The sequence below is a fragment of the Synchytrium microbalum genome (assembly GCF_006535985.1).
Source record: "Synchytrium microbalum strain JEL517 chromosome Unknown SmJEL517_scf0045, whole genome shotgun sequence".
Taxonomy (NCBI): Eukaryota; Fungi; Chytridiomycota; class Chytridiomycetes; order Synchytriales; family Synchytriaceae; genus Synchytrium; species Synchytrium microbalum.
The window spans coordinates 66,739-79,249 of record NW_022158394.1 but is presented as its reverse complement, the minus strand read 5'-3'; the positions used below and the strand labels follow the sequence as shown (position 1 = coordinate 79,249).

Sequence of the window (12,511 nt, the reverse complement as noted above, 5' to 3'; positions counted from 1 at the left end):
GAGATTGTTTCAGTTCTGCACTGGGTACTCCACGTTCAATGCCATCATATATGAGTTGGAAAATGGACGTCGTATCTGGTGTCTCGTATTTCGTAAGAGTCTGCTGCAGGAATTCAGTTTCTAATGTTGCCTACGGGATCAAAAGCATGTAAGGCCAAAAGTGGGAAGAATCTCTATCAAACCCCAAGGCTTTACCTGCATCATTCCACCAGGACTGAAACGATCAATATTCCGGTATGCCAACAGCAAATCATTTGCAAGACATAGCATGAGCTCTCTCATGACACGATCCATCAATGGCTTTCCAACAGCTGAGACTTCAGCATGGACCAAGACAAACCGCAACAGTATATCATGTACATGTTGCCGTATTTCTAATTTGGAGGCGTTGAGTGGATCGGATTGGGTAGACCAAAAGAGCCAAAAGTCTCAACACACCATACCTTCAGGCTTGGAAATATAATACCAATCCAGTCCTGACGCAACAATGCCTTGCTCAACCATTTCGGCTATAGGTGAATGTTTACGTCGTATATAGTTTTGGAAGAGTATTGAGTCAAGATGATCAGTCACTTTATGCAAATCCTAACATGGACAGTGAGATATCAGCATTGTGGTGGATCGAGAAACCTAAACGTGCAAAACGAATGAAACGAGAAGTCTTTTCACACCTCAACATCCGAAGTCAATGGAGCACGAAACTTGGATTCAAATAGTGATGCCAGTTTAGGTAGAGCAACCATCTTCAAAAAGGACAAGTTGCTAGTCACAATCAGCAGTCGGGTATCCTAATAAAGCTCAGGAATGAGTTTGAAGTACCAGTACATACTCAAAAGGAGTAGTAAAAGAAAGACAACACTAATTTACCAGCACAGTAACATCCAGCTTTCTCGCCTTCCTCCCAACGAGCTCATGACTCAGCACACCTTCCCCACCAACAATTCCATACTCGGCACCTTTCAGCATCGCATATCTCGTACCAGCCAACTCTGCACTCTGCTGTGGCTTCCACATAACAGCAAGCCATTCACATACATCTAAGAATGCATTTACACACTCAATCAAACACGTTCGAACACGATACATTTCCGTTGCGGAAACGACACTGTTCCTCGCTTGCAATTCGTCTTGACTGTTTGAGGTGGTGGACATAGGGAGGACGGCACCTGAAGTACCACCAAAGTATCCAAATGGTAGGCCACCAATAATGGCAGCAGCACCGTGCTTCTGTGAGTCTGGCCGTTGAGTTGATGAAGCAATACGGAATAGTGCTCGTAATATGAATCTAAAGAATCTATAGAACAGTTTCGGGAGAGCAGTTGTCTCGCCCAAGACACCAGAAGCAGAGTCTGGCCTGAGTTCTGGATCTTCTGTGGCTTTGGCAGCTTGACGTCGTACTTCTGGTTCCAGCAACCAGTCTTCGTAGAGATGGAATGACTTGCACTCTATATCGATGACAAACGAAGGTTTAAAAAGAGTGAAGGTAGAACATGCTCGACAGGAACTTGCCTCTTACGACACCACCGCATATACACTCCATCGCTCTAACTTGCACATTCTCAACAACTGCATCCATATCACTCAAGAAGCCAGCTTCTGAAGTCATTTGCATACGGCTTATTTGGTTTCTACATCCAGTCAATTCCGTCATGATTCCCACAAGGTAGAAGGCAGCTGTTAACGGATGTGACCATAGCAATCGAGCGAAATCCACAGTCAATTCTGTAGGATTTGGTGGTGCATCAACCACACGTGCATCAGCCATTATGGGGGAGTTGGGCCGTTTTAAACGTTGTGTCAGAGATGTCATGGATTGGCTTACATTGCCCGCTGATGCGGTGACAGATTGATTTACAGAGCTATCTGATCCACTGACGTCTTCTGGTGATGACGCTTGAACTTCTAGAATCGGGACCGATTCGCTGACATTTATCGTTATCTCACCAGAGGCCACCTTTTGTTGGAGAGCTGCTACACTATGATGCAAGAAGAGTGCGGCCGATACTATTTGAGCATACAGACCCAGTATGTTTTGAATCATTTGCATGGGCACTTCCGATTGTCGTGAGTCTGTTGCACCACGACGCTTTCTGGCTCCTTGTGCACCACCAGCTCTCTACATAAGTCAATTTGAGCAAAGAATAGCAAAAAACGCAGGGGCTGACTGTAATTGCATGTCACGTAAAAGTTACCTGGCGACTCATGTTGAACAAACGAGACACCTTCCAGAAACTTGGCAGTTGCTTGATAAGTGCCACTGACAGAGCTTTGATAAGTTTGAGAGTTGCCTTCCATAGTTGAGCATCGAGGTCATGAGCTAAAAACGACCGTTAAGAGTTGCAGCTATTGGTATTATTGCGATCACCGAAATCAAATTCAGTCAATTAATACCAAATTCAGTCTCAAAGTCTCGAGTTTGCACAGATGATATAGCTTGCTTGAACTCAGAGAGCCCGAAACGATCTGATCGAACTATCGTTCGATGAACTTCAACAGACTTTTTTGCGCTACTTGGGCTTGTAGGACTCTTGGGAGACATGGCACTGATCGGTCCCGCCAGATCACGTAATTCTATACACCGAGAGTGTTAAGAGGCTGACAGACTAACAAAGCTGTGAAGTATTATCTTGACTACGAGACGTACCGTGAAGTCGACCACAATGATCATTGTATGCATCTGTCAGTTGAGACAGAATGAACTGATACTGGCTTTGCAAGTAAAACCAGACCGGATCATCTTGCGAATCCAGTTCAGTCAAGCAACTAAGAAATTAAGTATGTACTTGGTCAATGCAAAAACGATGACGATAAGATTGCATAACACCAACCTAATGGTTCTCTCTTGTTGTTCAATCGGTAATGATGGATTCTTTAACAGAGACATCAAATCAGCTCTGCATTTGGTAACAATCTTTTCCACTTCAGCCCAAACTTTGTCAAAGACCATTTTATAGCTAGATGGTAGCAATGTCGAATCTTGCCCTGGGTCACGACGTGTTGGAGAAACTGGTGCTGCTCCAAACGATGTGTCCATGAGGTATTTGCCCTTCTTGTAGTTCTGAGCGACCGCATCGTATTTGCTCTAAGAACACAACGCACGTTAGTATGTTGAATCAATGTTCGTCCGATTTTTATGACCAACCACCTTGGCAGCAAACTCTGTGAGGGTGCTTGGCAGATTGAAGAAGAATTTCCACTGATCCAAGATACCCAAAGCAATGCGAATGTTTTCAGCTTTTGTTCTCCTCTCCAACATTGGGGTATAGAGTGAGCTGGCACCAGTATGAGAATCTAGAATTTTATGTATCATGTCAGAGACATCATTTCCGTTTCGTTTGTCATTGCAAAGAATTATGGCGTACTGTTCAGACGGCTCGAGAATGGCTTGATCCCGTAAGAATCGTGAGAAATGAGTGTTTTGGCTCTCATTTCATCGTAAAAGGCTACCGAGACAAGTGTTAGCTCCCGAATTTAACATGTAACGCGAGATGTAGAAACTACCATCGATGGATTCTTTCGCTGTAACAAACTTGGAAAAATGAGTCTTGACGAGATTCTTCATCAACTCTTCTCGTTTTTCCATGGCAGATCTTAATGTTTCCAATCCCATAACTAGATCCTTGTATGGCGTATCTCCATGATTTTCGATTAGGAATCGGTCAGGAGCAAAGGATCTTGAAGTAATCGACAAATGTGCTATCCAACAACGTGATGTTAGGGCAATGGCGCTTGTTGTAGCCGTTTGGTAGAAATACTAACGTGGATCTTGTTCAGGTGGACCTTTTGAACTTGATTTTCGAGTACCCTTCTTCTTGGCACCCTTTTTACTAGATACATATCAAAGTGTGAGTGACAAGTCATTACTTGGTCACTTTTCTCAAACCATCGTTTCATTCTGACGCACGTGTTTGACTTGATACCCAATGGATCTTCTCCATCGACAATTCCCGTTTCGACGGTTGTGGCTGTCAGGGAAGGACGTGATATTGCAGTAGGTTCAGAACTTGATAGACCAGCTATAGCGTATTGATCTGGTTGCAGCATGGGAGTGTCCTTGTCTTCATTCCATTCGGTAGGGAATAGTGTGTCAATTGCGTAGTGTTGCAGTACTGTAAATAGCGTGTGTGTGTGTGAGTGTTTCCACTGAATGTGTTTGATCAAAGATGCGACGTTCAAGATCGACAGTTACCAGCAGATCTCTCCTCAGGAGTCCATTCTAGATTTATACCATCATGAGAAGAAACATCGTCTTCTTCCTCTTCCTCCTCGGCTTCATCCTCCTCGTCGCTGTTTGGAACAACTACAGAGTAACGATTTGGGATTGTTCTAGTAGATCTCGATTCCATGATGGCCTCGATATAACAAGGGAATGATTTCGAAACTGTTCCCACTGTTGACGACTGTCTAAACCGCCAAGCACCCCTGCTCAACTTGGTTTCAATTGCTTGCAAACGTAGAAGGTAGACAACCATGGAAATCAAGCTGAAGAACCTCCTCGAGGAGGTGGCAGCACGTGTATTCGTCGCATTGACAATGCCTTTATTGATTCTCTACAACTTGTATTTGTACATTCAAACCAAACCAAAGGTAAGCACCATTTTGCGCAACAGTTGCTGCTTCTCTCAACGGTAGAACTGATTCTATAACCAAATCGTAGATATGGGATGCTGCTGGAAAAGTCGTCGGTGAGTCTAGTACTCGTTCGGAGGTGCAAGCTGTTGGGGCATCACAACAAACGTGGGTGGTACACTCTAAATCAGAGGCTCTACACATTCAGAGGCAGACATCGTGCCTGTATTTGTCGGTCAAATCCTTTCCTTACGGACACTGTCGCATCCTCGTACTGGATCAGATCAATCGAATCATCAAGTGCCGAATCGAGCTGGACTTCTATCTACACTTTATTTGGATTCAACCCTAATCAAACCACCACTTTTAATACTAGTCATCACTGGCTGTTCAGCTGGAATGGGCGCAGATCTCGCTCGGATATACGCAAAGGACGGTGCTAACCTGGTCATCATGGCTCGACGCGAAGCTGAGTTGAATGTCGTCGCTACTGAATGTCGAAAACTCGGTGCATCAAGTGTCCTTGCTCTGCCTATCGACGTCGCTTCAGAAGACGAAATCAAAAAAGCCGTAAAACGGATTGGCGATGAATACGGCCGAATTGACTTGTTTGTCGCAAATGCTGGAATATCAATGGGCTACACGGTCCAAGAGCTTAATGATCTGCGACTCATGAGGAATCTCATGGATGTAAATTATGTTTCGTCTTGTGATTCTGTTCTTCCATGAAGGCCTTTTATCAAACTCATGTCCTACCTTCTTTAGATCAACTACTTTGGAACCATAGGCTTCATCATCTACGGATTGCATCTGTTGAAGAAGAGTGCACAACCTAAGATTTCTATCATTTCATCTGTGGGTGGTGACTTTGTTCAAAAGTTATCGTGAGACAATTGAAGTCTTGTGCTTAAGAATTTTCCATCAGGTTGCTGGAATATTTGGTTCCATAACCCGATGTGGTAATATTCTGGTTGCTGCATTCTATCTCTCTAACAAACAGAGATAAATACCACTTTTTTTCCAGGTTACTCTGGCTCAAAGTTCGCTCTCAAAGGCTTCTGTGATGCGTTGAGCCTTGAAGAACCAAGCTTTGAAATCAGCATTCTGTATGTGCCTTGGCTTAATGTTTATTTTTGCTCGATATTTCATAATCGACCACTTATGAGTGACAATCTCTCTCATCTCAATCTTTGTAATTAGCTTCCCAGGTGTCGTCAAGACTGACTTGAATCGAACCCGAGAAGGCTCCGTGCAACTCAATATGGATCAGGGCATGGAATGTGCCGACGCGGCTGAATTGATACATGATGCTGTCAAAACAGGAAAGCGTTATGAAACGTGGACCTTCCGAGCCAAAGCACTCTACCTTATCAGAGACGTGCTACCAGATCTACGCGATTCCTTCTGGGGCGGGCACGGCAGGAAATACCAACGCCCTACCGCAAAGAAAGAATAAGATGATCCAGTAAAGACAGAAACGAAGGAAGGAATAAGATGTTGTTTTGTGATGTGATATGAATTGGCGTTGAAGAAATAGAAGTGATGCGCTGATAAACAAGGGGTATATATTTTAGCATGACAATCTACAAGGCAGACAAAATTTGACTTCCTTCCCATGTGCCAGCTGCAGCCAAGCTCACTGGGGTTGATACAGATCCCACTTCTACACAAATCATATTGTGATATTCCTCGTCCCCGAAATCAGCCATGGCGTTTGCCTTTTCAGACCATGGATTCCACACAACTAAAGTAAAGAAAAATCATGGGATCACATTCAGCTGTTCACATTGCACTTAGCTTACCAACATCAGGAAAATTGTACTTCACAATTTTCACGTCACCGAATCCAACTCCTTCAATTGTGATTTCATCGTTTTTCACGCCCTCATATACTCTATCAACTTCTCCAGATACTGCAACGTGTGATCTGGTTTCCACTGCTCGTGCACTTGACAGAACCTTGTCGACGTAGTGTAATTGTTGTAATCCCGTGACGCCAACTGTAGAAATGTCCTAATATGATACACAGACGTGTTACGATATTGCGGATATTGCGGTCCCGGAAAGTAGACGTTTGGGCTAATAGGATACCTTGACTTTGAAGTACGTATGCAATAACGTTGTGAAATCAAATGGTGCAGAACCAGTATTACGAATAACCAGTTTGGTCACCAATTGTTTCGCACTCAGAGTAACATGGTATGCCAATGCGAATGGGTGTGGCCATTTCGCATACAAGTCGGCAGGTACGTGTTCCGGCTTCAGCTCTAATCAATGTCAAAGTTCAGCGGGTTGACTTCCCACCAAAATCATCCACAATACGTATGACCACATCGCGTACCAAAGAGTGCAGATATAGAATCTGCAGTATCAGACTGTACACCACTCCAACTCCATTTCGAAGTCCTCGCGAATCCGTGCTGAGGTAGTGGATTTCCTGGAACTGTTCCGAATACTGGAAAGACGAGAGGTATACCACCTCGAATTGCTTTGGATCCATTGAGAATCGCCTTCTCGCTATTCATTACATAATCAAAATCGATCAGCCGACTTTCCACAAATCACACAAATGTTCAACTTAAAATGTTTCCAATCTTTTGCGGGAAACAACCTCAGAAAGAGCCTTTCTTGACCGTTAACAGTCCATGAAGTAACGGTGGATCCAAGGAGATAAATCGTTGCAGAAGAATTGACTGGTCCGTGGAGAACAACTTTCTCGCCATCGACAGTGGCTAAAAGGCGTGCTTTTTGGTGAGTTGAGATCGTGTATGAGACTTCATATTCACTTACCTGGCATTGTAAAACTGATTTTCAGTTGTCTCGTAGTCTCCTCGATGCCTTTGGTCTGACTGCGTAACTTGGATCTTTGGATGGATATCTCGAATTTTGAGATTGAACTTGAGCAGTGGAGGCCTCAGATTTGGATATTCAACGCCTGGAATTTGGAGATATGGCGCCCAAGACGCGCAATTCGCTCTTACCTGGTGCTGAATTTGAGTTTTTGGATCAACAAGACATCACTGGAACTCCATCTTTAATACCAAGAAAGAGGCCAGACTTTTATGTAATTTCTACTTGTCTACAATTTACAAAGCTCATCTACCCTCCTCCTCCTCCACCTCTTACCCCATTCAAACACCATTCAGCTGCAACTCCTGTTCATTCCATCTCCAAAGTCTGGATCTATGTCGAAGCCAAAGTGAGAAATGGTCTTTTTGTGCAATGTCATTGATGAAAAGCACCACTCACCACGAAACACCAACTACACACCCACTTATAACGAGAAATACCAAAACTTTCGAGCAAAAAGAAGCAGAAATATCATGTCGCCGAGTTCAAGCTTGTTTTTGTCCTTGTGTGCGTTCATTGTAGTTCTTGAAGAGATGAACTCCAACGGTAGAGATCTTACAATTCTTGGAGCATCCAGATTTTGTTTCCAACAAGGAGTTTGTGTTGGTCATCAGTGACTCCAACTGGTCTGTTTGGAACAACTAAAGCGAACTGAGTTTCAGATCATATTTTATCAAGAGACACGGTTGAGCTGTCATCGTTGATCTTGGTCATTTGAACTACAAAAGTTACCGCCTGTATCTACTACATCTGCAGACAAATGATACTCCAAACGGGTTTAAGATTTTCACCGTTTCTCTCAGTTCTCATGTATATGTCTGCGTTGTATTTACCGGTACTTGTTCACAGGAGTTTGCTACTACTACAATATGTTCATTTCACATCAGCAATACTTTAGAATGCCATAATCCAGGGCAGACTACGCAATCAGAGTGACTTTATACGTGATGTCAGTGCTTGAATTCCAAGCAAAGAGGTCTATCTCGTCCACATCTGAGCATATCCGTGTATCATCGAGCCCAAAACGATGCACTTGACAATACAGTCCGTGCTGCAACCGCAATACAAGGTTCAACCTCCACTAACAGGGGGAATGACAGCTACTTCATCTCCTGCCTTGACCATATCGTCCAATTCGACATATTCCAAGTTGACTGCAATCATGGCAGATTTCAAAACAGGTTCCAGCGGCGGATGCCTCTTTGATAGGAGAGATATGAGGTCCTTGACAGTCATTGGATCATTTACGAGCTGGATGTTCTCGGATGCAATACCATTTGTTGCCTCTTTTGCTGAAGCAAAATATAAAACTTGAATACTCTAAACTTGAGCTCAGCGTTAGTGTTCGAGAGTCAATAAGTAAGTCAAGAGTTGAAATTGGCGTTTCAATGAGTACAGTGCATACCGACATCTAAACAGCAAAGTATTCGTTGTTGCTCAGATTGCAGATCTGAAACTTTGAATGTAAGGATGCAGACGAAAAATCACACAACGTTGACGTGTTTTACCGTATTTTAGCGCACGAATAGATGCATGCAATAGACTGAGCCGACCTCCAACTCCTTCCTTCACCACCTGTCAACGTTTCGGACACACACGCGTGGCCAATCTCGAAACTCTCCTAATTTCTTGCAACAATCTCCAACACGACGGCAGCCATCTATCACTTACTAGCCAGCGACGAAATACAAGTAGTGAATGGAGCTTTCGAGATGGAGCCAATGTATATTGAAGATCAAACGATGCCTGGAAAGTCTCCCAGCACTGACGAGCGCTCGGCTCATACTCGTACAAGAACGGTGACTCCAGTCTCTACAGACGCTCCGCTGCTGGGATCCCATGTAAGTGACGTGATCTGCTCTTGTGAAAGTCGCCAACATCTTGTTTGAAATCTTGGATGCGTGTTTTGCAATTTGACAGTTCTGCTCGATCTCCATCATCTTTCTGAAAACCTGTTTTAATGATACACATTGGATCTTGAAACTTCCATTTTGATCGCGATCGTCTGTTCTAACCGTTTTATATAATCAATGTAGGCTAGTGATTATGGCGTCGACATGACCATTGTGAACGTGACACTCGACAGGATTGGAATGACTCGTTACCATTGGCAATTGTTCTTTTTGTGCGGTAATGATCCTGTTTCAATCTCGATCGTCTGTTTTGACTGTTTTGATTCAATCCCATTCCACCACATTACGTTTAGGTTTTGGCTGGTTTGCAGATAACGTGAGTGTCCTGTTTCAGATACATGCTATTTCAGACTGCTCCTCCCCTTGGGTTTCAAGTCTTTGTCAAACATTTATTGGTTGTACTTTGTTGAAACCCGCAAACATTCAAATTAGACTTTTAAAGCTCCCTGCTTCCTTCTTCCTCACCTTTCTCCCGTGTTGAATCACCAATTTAGGCAACGCTTCAAGCATTGGCAATCATCATTCCTCAAGTTCAGCATGAATTTGATGTTCCAACTGCTCTTTCTGGACTTGGTTCCACATCCAGCTTTCTTGGGTAAGCTCAAGTAATCATTCGCGTTCTTTTGAATTAAGGGTGATGGCAAGAAGTAACGGTTTTTCTGCTGTTTCTATTAATACAGCATGCTAATAGGAGCAGGCTCTTTTGGAATCCTCGCGGATATTATTGGCCGACGGACAGCCTTCAACGCAACGCTATTCTTGACCTGCGTCTTTGCCTTTGGCTCAGGTGGGTAACAGCTTCTAAATGCTAGCAGTTTTTCGTCAGACTCTAAAATCGTCTTTGGACACTCTGTTTCGGTTCTGTAGGATTAGCACCCAGCTTTGCAGCTTTATGTGGGTTGCTCGCGTCAATGGGCTTTGGGATTGGAGGTAATCTCCCAGTGTAAGTTACTTTCGTATATTTCAACCCTGCCGTTTCTTCCCCACTGAATCAATGGTTGTTTTAGGGATGGCACGCTGTTCTTGGAATTCATGCCAACTGAACAACAGAAGCTGCTGACCCTACTTTCCGTGTTCTGGCCAGTCGGGCAAGTTGCCACTTCTCTCTCTGGATGGTTTTTGATGCCCTCACGGAGCTGCGCGTCTGCCTTAGACTGTCCTCGCTCGAGTAACGAAGGCTGGAGATACGTACTGTTCGTTTTGGGAACAATGACCGGAGCCATGTTTGTTGCTCGATTCTTTGTTTTCAGAATGTTAGAATCACCCAAATTTCTGGTACATTGGAGGTGGTTGAGACTTGGTGATCAAAACTTCATAACAAACCTATGTTTCACATTGTAGCTCTCTCGAGGCAAAAGACAAGAAGCGCTTGATGTGCTCAATCATCTTGGCAGACAAGGAAAAATTGAACTTGATTTGACTATTGAAGATATGCCACAATTACGTGTACGCGACGACGATGCTTCACCAAGCACTGGAAAAATATGGAGAACATCTTCATCATGGATGGAAGTTGTCTCTTCCAACATGAGCAAATTTACTCCTGCCAATATTCGACCGTTGTTCTCAAAGTCGATGTGGCTGTAAGTTGAGCCTGTTTGATTAATTTAGAGCGCGAAAAGGGACAGCGCTTACTTTATTTCCTTTGAACAAACAGGACTACCTTATTGGTCAACTTGATTTGGTACCATATTCAGCAAGTATAGACCACAAAGAATTAAGCTCACTCTTTTCCCTCTCGCTTAAACAGGATGTTTGTCGCTTGTGGATATACCATGTTCAATGGCTACTTGCCTGCGCTCTTGGCGGTACACGGACCACCTGATCAAACTGTTGACGATCTTTATCGCGATTATCTGAGCAAGTACCAGCCAACGAGCGGGTTTCCCATTGAACGCAACTGCATTTTTGAATCTTGACGATCTTTCGTTCTTTTAGTTGTTTCTATTGCCGGAGTTCCTGCTTCGTTTGCTGGCATGTGGCTCATTGAGACAAGTCTTGGTCGACGAGGAACAATGGTTCTTTCTGCTATTGGAACGGTAATACTGCCCACGTCAACTAGTATTTATGGCATCTATGTTCTTACATTTTGATTATTCACAACAGGTCATTTCGTTTGTCCTCTTCAACTTTTCGCGCTCTCAAGCATCTCTTTTGGGTTTCTCATGTCTTTCAACCTTCTTTTCGAATATGATATATGGAGGTGAGTAACACTTGTAATTGTAGTTTTTGGATGCTGTCTTTCAAACACCTTCGTGATTACTTACTTCCACAAATCCCACAGTCCTGTTTACTTACACCCCTGAGGTGTTTGCATCGAGCTATCGAGCCACAGCTTGTGGCATCGCCTCTGCACTTGGTCGCATTACTGGTACGAGTTCTTAATTCCTCATTTGTGTTCTCAAGACTCATTTTTCAACCTAAGGTGCTTTGGCTCCTTTGATGTCTGGTGCCTTCCTTTCGATATGGTCGGACTTGCCATTGTATTTCGCCGCGGGCTTAATAGGCGTCGCTGGATTATGCATGGCCTTGTTGCCTATAGAAACTAGAGGACGACCTTCGTTGTAGTAAAAAATCAAACTGCCGCCGACCTGTACGCCAATTTTTGTTTTGTATATTAGAACAATTAAAACTGCATCTGACTCTGCATGTCTTCAGAGTGTACAGTGTGTTGGGTGTCTTCACCTGCAAGTCCAAGCATGACATCGAGGAAAGCATGAGAAAAGCTCAAATAATCGAGGAGACAGTTACCATGGACATATTGAGAGAGTGTTTGTACTTTGGAATTTGTAAGAGCTGTGTTTGAGCGTTTGTACCAGCGAGTGTGTGTGGTCTGTTCTTTGGAGGGAGGGAGAGAGAGAGAGCGCGCGAGAGAGAAGTGGAGAGCTCATTTTGAGAGTTCTGACCAGTCAAAAATTGAAAGAATGAGTACTAATATTGCTGGACGAATAGAAGATAGTAAATTGCTCGGCCACACTAGAGGTACTGCAATTGGAATTAGAAGAATTCATACTTGAACAGGACTTATTATGCCAAGCTGGCTTTTCACTGCTGAAAGATCTTCGTCTCTCTGATAGAGATGCTGCTGCTGGAGGACTCTTCAGAAAGTCAAATCCGTTGACTAGTGTCGGAGCCATGGAACTCGATGTATTGGGTTTTGAGCAAATCGATTATGGCGC

At 43.7% G+C, this 12,511-nt stretch overlaps 3 protein-coding genes across 3 annotated transcripts; 2 read left to right on the top strand and 1 right to left on the bottom strand.

Annotated features, from left to right (window-relative positions):
• Positions 1 to 4,470: 4,470 nt before the first annotated feature.
• SmJEL517_g05240 (uncharacterized protein) lies at positions 4,471 to 6,025 on the top strand (the record flags this gene model as incomplete). Its single annotated transcript, XM_031171166.1, has 7 exons — positions 4,471 to 4,587; positions 4,658 to 4,685; positions 4,778 to 5,259; positions 5,335 to 5,424; positions 5,495 to 5,528; positions 5,594 to 5,675; positions 5,770 to 6,025. 7 exons carry the CDS (start codon positions 4,471 to 4,473, stop codon positions 6,023 to 6,025), a joined length of 1,089 nt encoding a protein of 362 aa, XP_031022840.1.
• A 127-nt stretch (positions 6,026 to 6,152) lies between these two features.
• On the bottom strand, positions 6,153 to 8,655 carry SmJEL517_g05239 (uncharacterized protein; the record flags this gene model as incomplete). The annotated part of the gene is made up of 6 exons (XM_031171165.1): positions 6,153 to 6,313; positions 6,372 to 6,582; positions 6,661 to 6,836; positions 6,911 to 7,086; positions 7,360 to 7,504; positions 8,496 to 8,655. The coding sequence occupies 6 exons, from the start codon at positions 8,653 to 8,655 to the stop codon at positions 6,153 to 6,155; spliced, it is 1,029 nt and encodes a 342-aa protein (XP_031022872.1).
• Positions 8,656 to 9,131: 476 nt separating this feature from the next.
• Positions 9,132 to 11,900, top strand: SmJEL517_g05238 (uncharacterized protein; the record flags this gene model as incomplete). The annotated part of the gene is made up of 12 exons (XM_031171164.1): positions 9,132 to 9,260; positions 9,827 to 9,927; positions 10,013 to 10,119; positions 10,200 to 10,275; positions 10,340 to 10,607; positions 10,674 to 10,915; positions 10,990 to 11,032; positions 11,083 to 11,140; positions 11,271 to 11,371; positions 11,439 to 11,535; positions 11,617 to 11,703; positions 11,758 to 11,900. 12 exons carry the CDS (start codon positions 9,132 to 9,134, stop codon positions 11,898 to 11,900), a joined length of 1,452 nt encoding a protein of 483 aa, XP_031022873.1.
• Between the last annotated feature and the right edge of the window lie 611 nt (positions 11,901 to 12,511).